The sequence below is a fragment of the Chlorocebus sabaeus genome, chromosome 26, assembly GCF_047675955.1.
Source record: "Chlorocebus sabaeus isolate Y175 chromosome 26, mChlSab1.0.hap1, whole genome shotgun sequence".
Lineage (NCBI taxonomy): Eukaryota > Metazoa > Chordata > Mammalia > Primates > Cercopithecidae > Chlorocebus > Chlorocebus sabaeus.
Genome location: NC_132929.1, coordinates 49,977,087 through 49,995,477, shown reverse-complemented (window position 1 = coordinate 49,995,477; position 18,391 = coordinate 49,977,087). Strand labels below are relative to the sequence as shown.

Below are 18,391 nucleotides of genomic sequence, written 5' to 3'. Positions count from 1 at the left end.
AACCCGGGAGGTGGAGGTTGCAGTGAGCCGAGATTGCACCACTGCATTCCAGCCTGGCGACAGAGCAAGACTCTGTCTCAAAAAAAAAACAAAAAAAAACAAAAAAAACACAAAAAGTTGTCCTACTGTATTATTTTTTGTTTGTATTATTTGTATTGCATTATTATTTTTTATTGAGGGTTTTTCCCCAAATATTTTTGATCTGTGCTTGATTGAATTGGTTGGTCATGGATGTGGAACCCACAGATATGCAGGGCCGACTGTATGTAGTTATGGTGCTTGAAGGCATACCTTTGGCCTATTAGGCTATAATTGCACCTGTCTGTAATGTCCTCATTTAGAGGCATGAGGACCCTGCTCTAAGGGGCAGATAAGAACACTGATGGGCAATGGGCATGTGGTTGGAGCCTGTGTGCTGCCAGTTTCTTCCCCGAAGTCTCCCCTGTTAGTACAGAAAACCCTTTCCTGGGATGGGGCCCTCACTGTGGGACTCTTCCAGGTGGCCCTGCTGCTGCTGGTGGGCGTGGTACCCACCATCCAGAAGGTGAGGGCGGGGGTCACCACGGATGTCTCCTATATGCTGGCCGGCTTTGGGATCGTGCTCTCAGAGGACAAGCAGGAGGTGGTGGAGCTGGTGAAGCACCATCTGTGGGCTCTGGAAGGTGAGGCCTCCAGGGAGCCCCTGAGGGCTGCAGTGGGGAATGAAAACGGGGAGACCCAAGGTCTATGCCCTAGTCGGCCATGGACACACTGGGGGCCCGTGGGCACATTCCTTTCCCTCTCTGGGTCTCAACTGCCTCATCTCCAAATTGAGGCAGTTGGCGCTTCCAGTTCTGAGCTTCCATGAAAACTGAAGGGACATCTCAGCAGCTCCTGCCCCTTGCCTGCTTCTGTGGCACCTTCCCCCACCACCCCCAGTGTCTCTGACCAACTCTCCAGGAATGGAGATGAGGAAGGCCATGGGCTGGGTGAGATGAGGTGGGGAAGGAGGGAGGAGACGGTGATGGGGGACGGTGAAGATTTCTGAGTGAATCCTCATGGCAGGGGGCTGGTGTTGGGCAGGGCGCCGTCTTTCTCTTCCCAACTCCCTGTCTTCTGGGGCCATCTCCTTTCTCCTTCCCTCCTCTGACAATGAGCTCCTGAACCAGGGAACCATCCCAGCCTTCGCTTCTGTGGTCTGATGCCTCCTGCAGCCACCTACTTACTCTGCCTCCTGGGCGCTCCCAACAGCCCTGTGGAGGGGACTGAGAAGTGTCCCCACTTGACACATGGGGAGGGATTTGCCTGAGGCCATCCAGCAGGGCAGAGTGCAGCCAAGAGAACGCAGGGCTCCTGAAGACTAGGCAGGGGCTCTCTCCATCACCTTGGGACAAAGCCCCGTGCTCAGGACTCAGGAGGCATGTACCTTCTGCTGACTTGGGGCCCCAGGCTGGGACGGACAGGCCCCCGGCTTCTGAGGACTAACGTGATGGTCAGAGTGTGGGCTGCCAGCATTGCAGGTGGAGGTGTGGCTGCTCCGCAGCTGTACCTGACCATTAACATCATCCTTATCGCACAGACCTGGGCGTGCTAGTCTTGGGGGGGCAGGGGAGTGGGCAGAGGTGCACGGAGTGACCGCTTCCTTTCCTGACCACCTCCACCATCTCCCTGAGCACCTCAGTTCCCATACTAGAGGCTGCCCTGGAACTGCTGCTGAGGCCCACAAACTGGACAGGTGACAAGTTCTGGGTGAGCTGAAAATGACTTCTCCTGGGAGATTTTTCGAGCTAGTTGCAACCTGAGTCATAGGCAGGTGCAGACATGGTCCAGGTCAGTCCACAACCAACCTCAGACCCTTGCTCACAGTGACCCTGTAGGTCAGCATCATTGATCCCAGCTGGACATTGAGCAGGACATTGAGGCAGGACATTGAGCAGGACATTGAGGCTCAAAGGCAAGAAGAGACACGTCCAGGGCAAAGGATTCTGCTTCCACTCATCACGCCTTATATTTTTAATTGCATATTGCAGTTTCCAAGCTCAAAGCCTCCCACTTTGGGTCTTCTTGGGCCAAACAGAGCAGCATTTACTCTCTAAATTTGCAGATGAGGAATACTGCAGCCCAAGAGGATTAGAGATATGGGTTCAAGCAATTCTCCCATCTCAGCCTCCCAAGTAGCTGGGATTATAGGCACCCGCCACCAGGCCCCAAAGCCACCCCACAACCTGGGCTCCAGTGTCCCTTGGTCTGTCCTTTGCCTAAGGAGCTAATGTCTTCTGAGCTCAGAGCTTCTTTAGGACTGCCACCCAGCGCTTGGACCATAAGCCTGGCATCACTCACAGAGAGCTCAGGCTGAGTCAGGCAAACCAGATTATAATCTCTGTTCCACCACTTACAAGCTAAGTGAACTTGGGCAAAGTGCTTTACCTCTCCTGACCTCAATTTCCCCACCTGCAAAATGAGTGCTGGAGTGAAAAAGGAACACTTGCCCTTGAGGCCCTCAATCACATGAGGGAAGACAGATCTATCCCCCAAAGCAGGGCCCAGAAGAAGGCAGGCACAGGATCCCAGAGGTGGCAAAGAGCAGGAAGATTGTGTGAGTGCTGGGGTTTGAGGGCGCCCAAGTTGGGAACCAATGGAGGGAGAGAGAGGTAGGAGGTAGATGGATGGAGATCAAAGGCCAGGCCTGTGGCCAAGGGGGCTGCTAACTTTCACCCCGTGTTAGCCTGTACACTCACCAGGCCAGGCTCAGCAGGCGGGCTGTTCGCCTCCCGGCAGCAAACGGTCCAGAATGTGCCCTTGCTGCAGCCCAGTTGGCTCCAGAAGGGGGACCACAGAGGCTGGAGCTATGCATTCACAGTGCTTTCTCCCAACCTTGCTTCTGAGAAAAGTGTCCTCGCCAGGGCCCTGGAGGAGGGAGCTAGGGACCGGCAGAAGGGCCTAGGTGTCTGTAGCATCATTTTTAGTCCTGGCTGAATCTGGGAAGCACCCGGTGATTTTAACATTCCTGATGCTCAAACCCTGTGCCAGACCTACTGAATCGGAAACTCTCAGAGTGGGGCCCAGCCTCTATGATTGAACAGCCCTCCCTGTGATTTGTTTGTGTGTGTGTGTGCGTGTGTGTGTGTGTATGTGTGTGTGTGTTTTGAGATGGAGTCGTGCTCTGTCGCCCAGGCTGGAGTACAGTGGCGCAATCTTGGCTCACTGCAACCTCCACCTCCTGGGTTCAAGCAATTCTCATGTCTCAGCCTCCTGAGTAGCTGGGATTACAGGCACATACCACCAGTCCCAGCTAATTTTTTTTTTTTTTTTTTTTGAAATGGAGTCTCACTCTGTCTCCCAGGCTGGAGTGCAGTGGCACGATCTCAGCTCACTGCAACCTCCGCCTCCTGGGTTCAAGTGATTCTCCCATCTCAGCCTCACGAGTAGCTGGGATTACAGGCGCCCGCCACCAGGCCCAGCTAATTTTTGTATTTTTAGTACCATATTGGTCAGGCTGGTCTTGAACTCCTAACCTCAGATGATCCACCACCTCAGCCTTCCAAAGTGCCAGGATTACAGTTCCAGTGATTCTCATGCAAGCAAAGTTTGAGTGCCACTGTAGTAGGCACCCAGTGAATATTGGCTGGTTGATTGATTTCAATTCATTGCTGATGGAAAGAAATCATGAAGGCTCTGCCTTTGAAAAGTCCCCAGAGCAGTGGCTGTCAGCCCTGACTGTACACTGAATCACCAGTGTTGCTTTCACAGACTAAGGCTGGGTCCCACCCACAGAAATTCTGATTTGACTGGTCTGGGTGCAGGCTGGGCCATGGGTGAGTTTTAGCAGCTCCAGGTGATCCTAAAGGCGATGTCAGTGCGGAGACCCACCGCTCTAATCCCTGTGGCTCTGTGGAATTAGCACTCACCTTTTCTGTGTTTGCTTTCCCTGCACTTGAGATTCTGGTGGTGACACGGGCACCAGGAACACTTCCCTGGGCTGACTGATGAGATCAGGGTGCAGGCATCTCAGGCTCATTCTGGGTCTGCTTGGAAATGGTTGCACACCTCACTCTATCATTTCTAGCGACATGGCTGGCTGGGCGAAGCCCTCTCTCTGAGCCTCAACTTCCTCTTCAGCCCAGTGGAACAGTTCTTCTGTCTAACCTCATGGGGTTGCCGTGACAGTCCAGAGCAAGGCTGGATGTGGATGTAAGGTGGGAGAGTCGCAGCCTGCACCTCTGATATTCTTAAACATCCAGGCTCATTCATGACACACCATCATGCACGCACTCATTGTATGCATGGCCAGGGAAGGGGTGAGGGAGCTGGGTGACAGCGGCCGCCTCCCTTATTCTGATGGACTCAGGCCACACCGATGTGGACTCACACCCTCTATGCGCTGAACAAAGACCGCTAGTGCAGACATGGATGGGGCCTTATGGCTCACATTATCCTGGGAGCTGTGCAGCATAACAGTGTGCCCAGCAGTATATTCACGAGCAAATGGGGGCCTGGGGGAGATGGAGTGCCCTCCTGAAGGCCACATGGCCAAGAAGCAGTGAAGCTGGAGGCAGATGCCAGGTTGGATGGAGGTCCCACAGCAATGGAAGCAGCAACAGCAGGGTGAGGACCAGGTCTGCAGACTCAGAGCTGGTTTCATCTCTTGGCTACTATATATCACTGGGAAGAATGGGGTGGCCGAAGTCATTGGCTTACTGGATCTGAGAACTGGGGATGGGGCCAAGAGACCTCCACGCAGAGTTCATTGTGGGGCAGGGGGAACTCCCCATAAGGCACCACCCTGGCAGGGGTTCCGAGGCTCCCAGGAGACTCCAGGCCCTGACCTCTCACTTTGTTCCCTCTCTGCCCACCAGTGTGCTACATCTCAGCCTTGGTCTTGTCCTGCTTACTCACCTTCCTGGTCCTGATGCGCTCACTGGTGACACACAGGTGAGTGGCAGGCTCCAGCTCACCCAGTGCAGAGGTGGGGAAGGAGTGGGAGTCCTGTGGGTCTGCAGGGAGGCCCTGGGGCTGGAGGTACGGAAGGGCTCTGCCAGCCCAGGCTGTCAGGGAGCCCACCTGAGTGTGGCTGTGCTGCAGTGGAGGGAGAAGGTGGGGCTGGGTCCTGTACTTGGGACTTCCTGTCTGGTTGGGGAAATGTCTGTGAGTATGAGGGACATAGGGCACCACCAACTCAGGGCAGCTGGTGGAGCTTGCCCCCTGAGTAGGGGCCACCGGATGGGCTGGATGAGAGGGAAGGCGGCCTGGGGAAGCTGTACCTGCCCGGAAATGGAAGAGATAGGAGATGAGGACTGTGTGGATGAGAGCAGAGGCTGGGGTGGCCCTGCCATGTGAGAGCATAGGTGAGGGGTGGCCTGGGGGCATAGCGCTCTGGAGAGGTGGTGCGGGTCTCGCCATGCTGCCTCACTTGCCCTGCAGTGGTGAGTGGTGAGAAGCACTGAAGGCCCAGGGCAGGTCGAAGGGGCAGCCCGAGCACTTACCCATGTCAGAGAACTGGCCCATGTGTCCTGTACACTTGCCAGGCCTCAGAGCTCCTCCCAGGGATCTTTCTCCACAGGTCACCCCTCCTTCTCCTGGCATTCAAGGCTCCCCAGCCTGTGCTTGCCTTGCCTTTTTACCAGGTGGTGTGCTGTGTGTCACTTCCATTCTCACTGTTGTTTCTCACTTTTCTAACTTGGCTCGGGTTGAGCCTTCTGCCTGGTTTTGTCTTTCTCGTTCACTCTTTAAGACTGCCCAGCTATCACCTCTTCCAGATATCTTGGGTTAGTGGCCTCCTCCTGGCTCCCACAGTTCTGGGACTCCCTGCTGATGGCTGTGGGTTGAAATTCTGTTGGGAGTTTGGACAGTTGCTGGCCCAGAAGAGGATTTAGGAAGACAGTGTTGCTTCCTGAGGTCTCTGCCTCTCTGGCTCCCACCCCAGGACCAACCTTCGAGCTCTGTACCGAGGAGCTGCCCTGGACTTGAGTCCCTTGCATCGGAGTCCCCACCCCTCCCGCCAAGCCATATTCTGTTGGATGAGCTTCAGTGCCTACCAGACAGCCTTTATCTGCCTTGGTGAGCCTCCCTTGCCCGCCACACCCAGCCTTGGCCTGGGCCTCACCTCAGACACTGGCCCCAGTTGAAGAGAAGAGTGCTCAGCAAGTACTGCCCTCAGGGTGTGTCTGGGAATGCTCTGGGGCGACAGCAAGAGGAGGGACCCCCTGCCTTCCCCGCCCTTAAGAAGCTTACTCAGGATGGGGGTACAGGAGCCCTCGGGAAATTGAGTGGGTACCCTCCACATGGAGGTGAACCCTGGGTGCCATCAGATGTTCTCATGGGGGGTGGACCCAGGTCTGGAGGTGTCAAATTCAAAATGATACATTCCTGACTGGGTGCAGTGGCTCACACCTGTAATCCCAGCACTTTGGGAGGGTGAGGCAGGAGGATCACGAGGTCAGGAGATGGAGACCAGCCTGGCCAACATGGTGAGACCCCGTCTCTACTAAAACCATGAAAATTAGCTGGGTGTGGTGATGCACACCTGTAGTTCCAGCTACTTGGGGGGATGAGGCGGGAGAATCACTTGAACCCAGGAGGTGGAGGTTGCAGTGAGCCGAGATCGCGCCACTGCACTCCAGCTTAAGAAAGGGCTGTGCCACAATTGGCTACTTACAAAGGTGATGAGACCCCTGTCACTGAGGGTATGCAAGCGGAGTTCCATGGATATTGTTGGGGTCTGCAAAGGGGGTCCTGCCCTGAGAGAGTTGGACCAGATAACCTTCCAGGACCCCTACCAGCCCCAAGTTTCTGACTCTCCCCTTGGGTACTGCGGTGAGAAAAGCACTCTGAATGGTGAGGGACTGTGGCCAGGGTTACACATCCAAGGGCCTTGTATCTCTCCATTTCCTTCCATTCTCACCTCCTTGAGGGAGAAGGATGGTAAAGGAGTGGAGGAATTACGAGGACAAAAGTCATAGCATCTCTTCTTGGTAGCCCTTATGCCTCCAGGCCTTTTTGTAGGCATCATTCTCTAATCAGTTGGCCAGATTATTTCAATAGACAGTCCTTGGGCACCTACCGTATGCCAGGCTCTAGCTTGAAGGAATGCAAACATCAGTTTAAAATGTAGTCTTATTCCCCAGTAACTCAAACTCAGGAGAAACTGGAGGGAAATAACATTTGCAAAGTACTTTGTGATTTTAAGAGTTTCCACAGATATTACCTCATCGGATCCTTACAACAGCCTCTGAGGTAGGGACTATTATCCCCATTTTACAGAGAAAGAAACTGAGGCTCAGTGAGGTAAAGTGACTTGTTCAAGGCAGCATAGCTGGGCAGAGGCAGAGCAGAGATCTAAAACCAGGCCTGCCCAATTCCAAAGCCCTTGGTTCTGGGGGTGGTGGGGGGGCAGCTTTCATAGAACCTGTTATCTGTCCCCCTGCCACTCCTGCCCCTGGCAGGGCTCCTGGTGCAGCAAATCATCTTCTTCCTGGGAACCACGGCCCTGGCCTTCCTGGTGCTCATGCCTGTGCTCCATGGCAGGAACCTCCTGCTCTTCCGTTCCCTGGAGTCCTCGTGGTGAGTGAAGCAAGACATGGAGGGCTCGGGGCCTCCTTAGAGGTCCGCTAACAGTGACCACTTCCCCACCCCACTGGCAGGCCCTTCTGGCTGACTTTGGCCCTGGCTGTGACCCTGCAGAACATGGCAGCCCACTGGGTCTTCCTGGAGACTCATGATGGACACCCACAGCTGACCAACCGGTGAGGTGGCACCTGGGCTTGTGGCTCCCTCAGGCCCTCAGCCTTTTCTTCAGCGTCTCTCTCTTTTTGTGTCCTCCCTCCACTGTCATCTATCCTCTCTCTCTATCAAGAAGCCCAGAAGATAGTAGAAAGAGCTTGCCTTACCCATATAGAAAAGGGACAGTGGCTCAGCCCACTCCAAAGTACCTCTCTACATACCAGGCATGGGGCTGGAAGTACCCCCGGGAACCTTTCTTGCTTTGGGAATTGGTACTGCTCTCCCCTGGATCCTCTGTTTCCTCAAAACTATGCCCCTCCCTACTTTGTAGCAAGGGAGTTCCCTGTCACATGACAAGGCTGTGGGAGAAACTTGGTTCCCAGGGGAATTTGGAATTAGTAGACAGGGGACCCAGAAAAGGGAGGTGGGAGGCATCAGGGTCATAGAAAGACTTAGATGGACCTAGAATTAAAGCCTAGCTCTGCCACTGAATAGCTGACAGCCTTGGCTAAGTCACCCAATCTCTCTGGGCCTCAGTTTCCCATCTCCCAGGGTGGTGGGTTGAAAGAGAGAAGCTCTTGCCCAGGGTGGGGTGCACAGGAGACACAGCAGTAAATGGTAGGTGCTCAGTAAATACACAGCAGTTCTGGGCATCCAGGTCTGACACTGAGCCTGGGGAGGGGGCTCCGGGGGACGGCCTGCCTCAGCTTTCTTCTCCCACCCTAGGCGAGTGCTCTATGCAGCCACCTTTCTTCTCTTTCCCCTCAATGTGCTGGTGGGTGCCATGGTGGCCACCTGGCGAGTGCTCCTCTCTGCCCTCTACAATGCCATCCACCTTGGCCAGATGGACCTCAGCCTGCTGCCACCGAGAGCCGCCACTCTCGACCCCGGTAAGGTCACTGGGCAGGGCTGGAGGGTTGCTCAGACTACCCAAGCAGTGAGGAAGGCATCTTTCCTGCCCCAGGCCTGTGCCAGCTGATCAGTTCACACCGATGTCTGTAGCTGCACATGCCACCTGTGTGTGCCTGCACTGTGCCTCGTGTGGCCCTGCAGCATGTGCAGTGGATGTGGGGTGTTCTAGCAGGTCCACATGTGCCCATGCAGCAGATGTGCCACGTGCCTGGTGTGTCTACATGCTTGGATACAGGGTGTGCATGCGCACTCCCTGTGTGTGTGTTAGGGGGTGTCTGGATGCCTCTAGTCCGGCCTCTGTTCCCCCAGCACTGCCATCCGCCACCCCACCCCAGGCTACTACACATACCGAAACTTCTTGAAGATTGAGGTCAGCCAGTCGCATCCAGCCATAACAGCCTTCTGCTTCCTGCTCCTGCAAGCGCGGAGCCTCCTACCCAGGACCATGGTGGCCCCCAAGGACAGCCTCAGACCAGGGGAGGAAGACGAAGGTGCGCCCTCCCACTGGGAATGGGGGAATAGAGCCCATCCAGCTTCTCCCAGGAAGGATGCGTGCCCCTCCCCAGCACAGAGTGAGCGCCAGGAAAATTCTCACTTCCTCTCTTCTTTGGCTGCCTTTGGTCACCCCTCCTGGTCTGATCTCAGGGTAATTTTTTCCATGATATGAACACACACATACACACACCATATGTGTGCACAAAGAGAGAATGAAACAGCTGTCTTGCTAAGGGGCTCCCTCATTGCCCCCACTTCTCCCTTGGGGCAGGGAGTATGACCTCCTCCTTTCTTTCTGCCCAGAAGTATGTGTAGGGAGGGGACGGTAAGCCAGCTCCAGACCCTTGTCCCACCCAGCTTCCAGTCCATCCACAGACCTCACACCCCACTTCCATGTGCTGCCTGCAGGGGACATCCTAAGCCTCACTACCTGCACTACGCCGGGGATTTTCAGGCTCTCTGCTCAGGTCTGAGGGCCAGGGAGGCTTGGCTGGGTGTTTGTTGAGTGACTCACAGAAAGTCTGTCTCTCTCAGGGATGCAGCTGTTACAGACAAAGGACTCCATGGCCAAGGGAGCAAGGCCCAAGGCCAGCCGCTGCAGGGCTCGCTGGGGTCTGGCCTACACGCTGCTGCACAACCCAACCCTGCAGGTCTTCCGCAAGACGGCCCTGTTGGGTGCCAATGGTGCCCAGTCCTGAGGGCAGGGAAGGCCAGTCCACCTGCCCATCTGTGTTGAGGCACGTTCCTGCCTACCATCCTCCTCCCTCCCCGGCTCTCCCAGCATCACCCCAGCCATGCAGCCGGCAGGTCCTCTGGATCACCATGGTTGGGTGGAGGTCTGTCTGCACTGGGAGCCTCAGGAGAGCTCTGCTCCGCCCACTTGGCCATGGGAGAGCCAGCAGGGGTTTTGAAGAAAGAAACTGGCGGGTTAGGGCCTTGGTCCAGGAGCCAGTGGAGCTAGGGCAGCCACATCCAGGCCTCTCCCTACCCTGGCTCTGCCACCAGCCTTGAAGGGCCTCGATGAAGCCTTCTCTGGAACCACTCCAGTTCAGCTCCACCTCAGCCTTGGCCTTCATGCTGTGGAAGCAGCCGAGGCACTTCCTCACCCCCTCAGCTCCACGGACCTCTCTGGGGAGTGGCTGGAAGGCTCCCAGGCTGCTGGCCTGAAGGGCAGCCCAAGTCACGACTCAGACCAGGTCCCACACCGAGCTGCCCACACTTGAGAGCCAGATATTTTTGTAGTTTTTATGCCTTTGGCTATTATGAAAGAGGTTAGTGTGTTCCCTGCAATAAACTTGTTCCTGAGAAACTGTCCTCATAGCGGGAGGGGTATGCAGGGAAAACCCCGCCTACGCGGTCAGCACATCCACACTGTGCATTGATGGGGATGGGACTTGAGGTGTTCTGGTCACCTGCTGGCCAGACACTGGGTGGAAGGCAGGGAGAACCCATAGCTGCATCCCTTTGGGTGGCAAAGAGACTGGGGACCCTGTGATGCCACCCCTGAGCCATGTGGATGCTGGCTTTGGAAGTGGGACTTGTTCTGGGTCTTGAAGAAGGGGCAGGATCTGGGGAGGAGAAGCGACTTCAAGAATGCTGGGGAAGCAGTGTGACTCCAGGTGTGGAGGTAGGAGGGGGCGTGTCACATGGGGGGACAGAGCGTGGGCTGTCCTGATGGGAGTAGAATGAGAATACAGAGGGGAAAGGAGGGTGGAGACAGACTAGGGTCTTTTCCCTGCTGGGGGCTTGGTGGAGGTGGGGGTGGGGTATATGAATAAGGAAGATGCCCTGGGTCCACTGAGGGGCTGGGGGCTACAGAAGGTAGGAAGATGTGGCTACCCTACAGATCTAGGTCTGCAGAGCCTTGAGAAATGCCTGCACAATTAGTGGAGATCAACAGTCCCCTGCCCCACGCCCAGGTTCCTGCTATAGCCTCAAATACCTATAAAGCCAGGGGTGGGGTCAGGGACCTGAAACCCACTTTCAAAGGTTGTCCTGAGGAGGCCAAAGAGGGCACGCTGCGATCCCACTGCAGCCCATTGAAAGAGGCTTCCTGACCTTGTTTTAGCAACTGACAGGGTCTCGGCGGGGAGAATCCAGGTTCCCAGAGAAGGGGGCCCTGTCCACTTTGGGGATGGGGGAACATCCAGGAAGGCAGGCTTTCTGGAGGTGGTGATGCCGGAGCCAACTCTCAAAGACTGATTTAGCCAAATGAAGAACAGGGAAAGGGTGCCTGGGTGGAGGGAACAGTGTAAGCAAAGGTGCAAAGGATGGCACACCATGGAGTGTTAAGGGAACAATTAAATAGCTGTTCCAAGAAGAGGCAGAAAGGGTGGGCTTGTTGGAGGATCGGGTCAGAGAGGCTCTAAGTGGGGAATTCAGGCTTCACCTGGAGGGCAGTGGGGGCCACGGAAGACCTTAAAGCAGGGGAGTAGCTAGTCCACTCAAGGCACAGCCATTCCCTGTGCTGCCTCTGACCCAGGTCTTAGGTGCAGGTCCTACTCCAAGAAGCCAAGCCACTCAGCTGGGAATGGAGCCAGGGATGTCCAAGTCAGGCTGGGAATATCAAGCCTTAGGCAATCAGAGTCTATGGGACCGTGAGGTAGCACCCAGTCCTACCACATCATTTGGTTTTTGAGGCAACTGAAGCCCAGACGAGGGCAATGACTTACCCAAGGTGGCCCAGCACATGGAATTTGGCTCCATCCTGCTGTATTCCACCAGACATGAGTCATTTTTTTTTCAACTTTTATTTTAGATTAGGAGTCATTCTTGATACATGCTGCTGGTGACATCAGCTCAGCAGGAGCTGCAAGTGGATGAGGGGAGAGTGGGCAGGGGGAGGTGCTGTATGTGGACCAGGAGGGAGGGAAGGGGGCTGGCCAGCAGCCAAAGCTCACAGCTGCTACCCCAGACTCCTTAGCCTCCTGCCTCCACTTTGCTGAGCTCAGCAGTTCTGGGAGCTCTGGACAGAGGCCACAGAGCCTCTCCCTCTGGGCCATTGTCTCTGCACGCAGCATCCTCAATCTTGAAAGGGATAGGATAGAGGCAGTAGGAAGACATATCTCCTACCTGGCACAGATAGGAGGTTGTGCAGAGTCTCCAGGTTAGGACCTCATCCTTATGCTCCTCATCTGGAGAGGTTGAAGGTTGCTGTACGCGCGTGCGCACGCGCGCGCACACACACATACACACACACACACGGCCCAGGCCAGTTACTAATCCACCTGCTCAGTGGGGAAAGATTCCTACAGAGAATCTGCAGTCCTCATTTGGACTTACCATTTCTTCTTTGGGGGAAGGATAAGTACAATTCATTTCCCCTGGCTTCTCCCTCAAATATGTTCTCTTGTTCCCAGTCTCTCTGGGGCTTTCTCCTCCTCTGTCTTGTGTCCCCTGCTCCTCATCTGTCTCCTCCATTTTGCCCCACCTGTCCCCTCTTTCCTCTTCATTCCTAACATCTCTTCCAGGAGCAGGACAGGGAAGAGGAACTACCACCCAGGCACCTCCATTTCCTTGTGCCTTTCCAAACGCCTCTCTTGAAGCCACTGCTGACATCAGGTGCTGCTCAGGGTAGCCAGCCACCCCAGGCTTCTGCCCCCTCCTGTCCTGTGGGATGGTTTGGAGGAAGGGACTATCTGCAGCTCAGCTCACTGCAAGGCCCAGCCCCTGACACAAGCACCGGGTCAGCCCTCCTGTGCCTCCACAGTCTGTTGGGGTCCCAGAGGCCCCTGCCACTGTGGGCAGGCAGGCTGGCTGCCCTGACTCTTCAGCTCCTGATTCTATCTCCCAGTAGGGGCTCCTAGATCCAGACAAAATTCCAGGCAGACACAGAGGGGCATCAGAAATGCTATTTATTTCTCTGCTGCTCCCAAGCTGGCTGGCCTTTGCAGAGGAGCAGGCAACAGATGCATAGTTGGGGAGAAAGGGAGGACAGGTTCCAGGATAGAGGGTGCAGGCTGAGGGAGGAAGGGTAAGAGGACGGAAGGCCATCTTGGATCCCCACATTTCAGTCTCAGATGAGGACAAAGGGACTCCCAATCTCCCAAGTCATCAGAACACACCAAGGAGCAGGAGGAGCTTGAGCAGGCCCCGGGGAGCCTCAGAGCCATACTAGCCACTGTCTACATCCTATCCTCCTCTCCCATTCCCTGTCTGCTTCAGACCACCCCCCAGCCAAACCCCAGCTTCATTCCCCCAGTCCTGGCCCTGGCCAGCTTGACAGTCACAGTGCCTGGAATTGCACCACTGAGGCTTCTCCCAGTTGGATTAGGGCATCACCCTGTTAGCATGCTGCCCCTGAGAGGAGAGCACGGGCAATGCTGTTAGCAGCAATGAGCACCACAGACAGTGAGTTAGGGGATCAAATTCTATCCTAGTCACTAGTTTGGAGCAGGTCTAGAAGTTGGGGGTAGCAGGCGCTCTAGAAGAGATTAGAAGGAGAGGTAGGAAAATGTGAAGTCCCCCATGCAGGCCTCAGGCCAAACCCAGACCCCTGCAGCACTTAAAGGGGCATTGGCAGGGGCAAGGGGAGGAGTTAGGAAAGCCCTCGGGCTGCTTCAGCCCAGCCTTGGTCGGGGTGGGGCTAGAAGGAGGTGAGGAAGAGGAGGAGGAGGAGGCTTTGGCCCAGCAGGAGCAGGCCTGGGGGCAGCTGCCCAGGGACCCCTTCTGCGACTGCAGCCTCAGGGTTCCCAGCACGGCTGAGGTAGATGATGACCACATTGTCCTCCGGCCCTGATGGCTGTACCTCATTGTCAACCGTATAGCAGCCCTTTCCCTCAACCGCTTTGCCATGGAACCTGCGACCTAGTGTGTCCTCACCACCCTCGCCGGGTGTGGCCAGTGCCACATCCACTGAGCTCTCAGCACTGCCCAGCTCATTGGTGGCCAGGCAGCTGTAGGTGCCTTCCTCCAGCTTGCCAAAGTTGGGGATAAGCAGGCTGCCATTGGCAAAGGCCTGGAAGCGCGGCTGTGAGCTGGCTGCAGGGGTGCTGGGCAGGGCACGCCCGTCAGTGCCCACATTGGGGCTGGTGATCTCCACAATGCCGCTGGGTATCTGGATGTGCCAGTGAAGCTGAGGGGCCGGCTGTCCATCTACATCACAGTGCAGCGCCAGCACGAAGCCAGGCCGCAGCTCGGCACCATCCTGGCTGGGTTGGTAGCTAAGCTGCACTGAGGGCGCCGAGCATGGCAGTGGTGGCAGGCGGCTCAGCGGTGTGCCCTTGAGCACATGGGGTGAGGTGCAGGCGATGTTGTCCTGCTCCGGGATGGACACTGCCGTGGCCAGGGCCCATGTCTTGAGCCACACGATGCCACAGGTGCAGTCGAAGGGGTTGTCGTTGATCTGCAGGTGGGACAGCGCAGTGAGCGGGGCGAAGGTGCCCTCGGCCAATGTGTGCAAGCGGTTGTGGTTGAGTTGCAGGGAGCGCAGAGCACGGAGGCTGCGAAAGGCGTCGCGGGGGATGAAGGTCAGCTCGTTGCTGTCCATCTTGAGCAATTGGAGGGCACTGAGGTTGTGCAGGTCGCTCCAGGCAAAGTCAGAGATGAGATTGTGGCTGAGGTCCAGGCTCTTGAGATGGCTCAGAGAGGCCAGGGCGCCGGCGGCCACCGTGCGGATCTCATTATGTGCCAGCCACAGCGACTGCAGCAGGGGCACTTCCCTGAAGGCACCCTCTGGCAAGCCTGGCAGCCGGTTGGCCGAAAGGCTCAGTGTAGTCACATTGGCCGGGAAGCCAGGCGGCACGGCCTCCAGGTCGCGGTAGGCACAGTCGGCGATCTGGAAGCCATACTTTTCCCCACAGTCGCAGGGCTCAGGGCAGGCCTGTGCCAGACCCAGGAGAACCGCCCACCAGAGCAGATGCAGCTCCTGCATGGTGCCTCCTGCAGAGAAGGGCATGTCACTCAGGGGATCCTGAGAACCCACCTGAGGGACTCATTCCTCCCACAAGCCCAGCCAGAGCTCCTTCTCATCAGGAGGCCCTGTCCCACATAACCCAGCTAAAGCCCAACACCACCTAGCCCACCGCCCCCATCCTACGGAAGGAGAAACTGAGGCCCAGAGAAGGGCAGAGACTTGCCCGAGGTCACGCAGCCAGGCAGGACGAAGACAGGATGGAAGAGGACCCCAGCTCCTCCTCCGAGTGGAGAGTTCTCCCTGCCTCGGCCTGTTCCTAGCTGACTTTATGACTCGAAATCTGTTTTTCAGCCACCCCCCTCCCCCAGCACTTTGCAGAACCTCCCCCTGCCCTCCCACATCCTGGCCGCAGTCCCACCCACCGGAGTCCCCCATAGGTATGCTTTGCCCTGGCCCAGACAAGGCCCCTTGTGCAGTGCACACCACCCCCATCCACTCCACCCACCCCCTCCCGCTCCTCTGGCCGTGACCGCAGCAGACACCAGGCCTTTTCTGTGGAATCACACCCGTGGCCTATTCTGTTCAAACTTAGCCAGGCAGCTGCCCAAATAAACCCCCGCCAGGACCTCTCAGCTGACGGGGGTGAGGCCAGGGGCTCAGCCCAAACGCAGCTGGGATTTGTGGGGCCTCAGTTGTGGGTTGTGGAAGCAGCAGATGCCCCCTGGACGGCTCCAAGCTAAGGATTGTCCCATGCAGCTCAGAGCAGCAGGGATGAACCAAGAGGGAACCAGCCCCTATGTCCAACAGGCCTCCCCTTCCCGCCGCTGGCCCCGGAGCCCTCCTCCCCACTGGCTTACCTTCAAGCTACTCTTAGTCAAGCGGAGCCTCTCCTAAGGTGGAACCAAAAGGCAACAGAGGACCTTAGCCCTGAGAGTCTGCAGGGCCTCGGGCGCCCAAGGGAGGACCTGGATGCTGGGGTGAGGAACAGCCTGGTCCCACCCCACCTTCAATGTGCAGGCCTGTGCCCTCCCTGCCCCAGACAGGGTGCCTGGGACCATCCACTGAGAGGAGGCGGCAGGGAGGAGCCCGGGGCAGCCCGCGCACTCCCTCCTTCCAGCAAAACAACTGCTCTGCAGCAACAAGGACCCGTGTTTCATAAGTGACACCAGAAACTTGAGGGGGGAAGAGATGCCAAATTTTTTTGGGTTGTGTTTTCTCTCTCTCTCTCACTCACTTTTAGCAGCTTCAACTTCCTTAAAGACACAGCACTGTCTGGAAAGGACCCAAGAAATGATGGGGCCGGGAGGATTTTAGCGGGGGAAGGGCAAGAAATGGAATCTCATGGAAGGTGGAAAACTCCCACTGCAAACAAGGAAAAAGGGGAAGCCTTTGTCCAAGCCAGGGTTGTGTGTGTTGGTGTGTATATATGTGTGTGTGTGTGTGTGTGTACAAGTTTGTGGGTGTGAGGGTGCGTATTCCTGTGTGTACCTGACTGTGTGTTTGTGTGGATGTGGGTATGAAACCACGTACATTAATTTGTGTGTGAGTGTGTGCGTGTGTGTGTACATCTTGGTGTGTGTTTGTATGGGTGTGTCTGGCTTGGTGTGGGTTTGTGTGTGGAAGTGAGTGTGCATCCATGTGTTTGTGTCTCAGTGAAAAGCCAAGAAGGCCAAAGTGTACAAAGCAGATACCAACCCTTCAGTGAAAGCCAAGATATTAGGCATTTTTTTTTTTTTTTTTTTAAGAAAACGTATCCTACTGGCTCCAAGACTGAGCTGCACTAAATGCATGTTGTTGTCCAGGGAGCTCCCAAGACTCCAGGCCCCGCCCCCCACTGCACTCCCCACTGGTTGGGGAGGAGACAAGGAATCCTGGCTCAGAAGGCTCAGGGCGGGAGCCTGTTGGCCTTCAGTGCTCCTGGCCGGGATTCTGAGCCACCCAGGCCCACTGCCCACCGGGCACCCAGAGGGAAGGCCAAGGGGCCGCACTCCTGGAGAGTTCTCTCTGTGTCCCCCACAGGGCCCAAAATCCCACTGTTGGCGCTGGACATCTATGTGGTCAGCTTCGGCCTCTCTGAGCTCCACTGTTACAACACCAACTGTGTGGAAGGGGCAGACGCCTCCAGGGTGAAGATATTTGACCCCTTTTCCAAACAGGAAGGTCCAGGGTAGGGGAATGGGGAAACAAAAGAGGCCCAAAACAAGGGAGCTGGAAGAGAAACCGAAAGATGAAGGAGCCCCAGAAAAGAACTCTGTAGACTGAAGAATTTCCCCTCCACAGAACAAGCCTACCATATCCCCTCAGTAGCCCTCCCCAAGCTTCCTTAGCCTTCATCTGATAACTGGCTGAATTCTGCTCATGACTCAACTTACGCTCTCAGCAGGGCCAAGGGCAGACAGGGATCATCTTTGGCTCAAAGCATCCCCAGGAAGCCTGCTCCAGCTCATCACGCCCCATTCCCTGTCACCAGGCAAAGCCACAGAAGTCCCCAGCATGCTGCCTGCAAAACAGCCCAGTATGATGTTGAGGATATTATTATGGTCTAGTGGAGAGTCCCCTTTCTTTCCCCTGCAGAGGAAGGCCTCTGTTACATCATCCTCACTGTGCCGGAAAATTTCTAGGAAAGTCCTGAGTTTGGTGGGTCAACCAGAGGCTGCAAGAATACACATCCAGGGTTCAGTAAACCAGAGGGGAGTTTCAGTGACCTGTGTCAGTCAGGGAGGGCTTCCTGGTGGAGGGGGCTTCACTGTTTTCTGCACCGCCCATACACACACCCTCACCTGCACAAAGTCTATGCCAGCAGCTTCACCTCCAGGGTGCTCTGAGGAGTTCACAGTTCCTACCCCATCTCCCTCCTTCCAAGCACACCAGGGTCAGAGTGCAAGCACCTCCGCAGCCCTCAGTTCCCAGTGACTGTTCTCGCGGACATTCCTGACTTTTCTTCATAGCTCTTCCTATAAGCTGTGATTATTTATTCATATGTGTTTAATGTGCGACCCCTTACTAGAGAGGAAGCCCACTGAGGGCAGAGGCCTTACCTTCCCAGGTGCTATTGATCTCCGGCACTGGGAAGACACTCAGTAAGCATCCCCTTCACGGCATGATGGACAAGTTGGGTGGTCATCGGAATGAAGCATTTTAGAGCTCACCCACTTCACCTCCTCGTCATCTTACAGATAGGGCCTTTGGGCGTAGGCTAGGGAAGGGGCATGCCCAAGACATTTTAGAGAATATTTCACACAGTGTAGGAGACCCATGCTCTGTTGGATGGGTGAGTATGTCAGCAACCTTCTGGGGGCAGGGAGTCTGTCCCCTCTTCCCTACCTAAGACCTTAATGACAGTCAAATACTAAGCTCAGACTCCCACCTCAGAACAGATGTGGGGGGCTGAGGGCGGAAAAGGTGAGAGGGACCAGCCCACCTGGGCAGACA

At 56.0% G+C, this 18,391-nt stretch overlaps 2 protein-coding genes across 6 annotated transcripts in view; one reads left to right on the top strand and one right to left on the bottom strand.

The window, feature by feature from the left end:
* Window positions 1–13,298, top strand: part of STRA6 (signaling receptor and transporter of retinol STRA6) — a 37,761-nt gene extending 24,463 nt beyond the window's left edge. For all 4 annotated transcript variants that reach the window (XM_008015906.3, XM_073012301.1, XM_008015907.3 and 1 more), the window contains 8 exons: window positions 500–662; window positions 4,836–4,911; window positions 5,903–6,036; window positions 7,422–7,539; window positions 7,620–7,721; window positions 8,425–8,588; window positions 8,946–9,101; window positions 9,640–13,298. In XM_008015906.3, the coding sequence (XP_008014097.2) occupies window positions 500–662; window positions 4,836–4,911; window positions 5,903–6,036; window positions 7,422–7,539; window positions 7,620–7,721; window positions 8,425–8,588; window positions 8,946–9,101; window positions 9,640–9,803 (1,077 nt within the window). In that variant the 3' untranslated portion in view covers window positions 9,804–13,298. The remainder of the gene's footprint in view (window positions 1–499; window positions 663–4,835; window positions 4,912–5,902; window positions 6,037–7,421; window positions 7,540–7,619; window positions 7,722–8,424; window positions 8,589–8,945; window positions 9,102–9,639) is intronic.
* ISLR (immunoglobulin superfamily containing leucine rich repeat) lies at window positions 12,943–15,927 on the bottom strand. Of its 2 annotated transcripts, none has more exons than XM_008015913.3 (2): window positions 15,817–15,927; window positions 12,943–14,985 (listed from the first exon to the last, which is right to left on the bottom strand). In XM_008015913.3, the coding sequence occupies exon 2, from the start codon at window positions 14,975–14,977 to the stop codon at window positions 13,691–13,693; it is 1,287 nt and encodes a 428-aa protein (XP_008014104.2). In that variant the 5' UTR covers window positions 14,978–14,985; window positions 15,817–15,927; the 3' UTR covers window positions 12,943–13,690. The 2 variants fall into 2 exon arrangements, with proteins under 2 accessions (XP_008014104.2, XP_008014105.2); XM_008015914.3 differs by lacking the exon at window positions 15,817–15,927 and adding an exon at window positions 15,183–15,300.
* Between the last annotated feature and the right edge of the window lie 2,464 nt (window positions 15,928–18,391).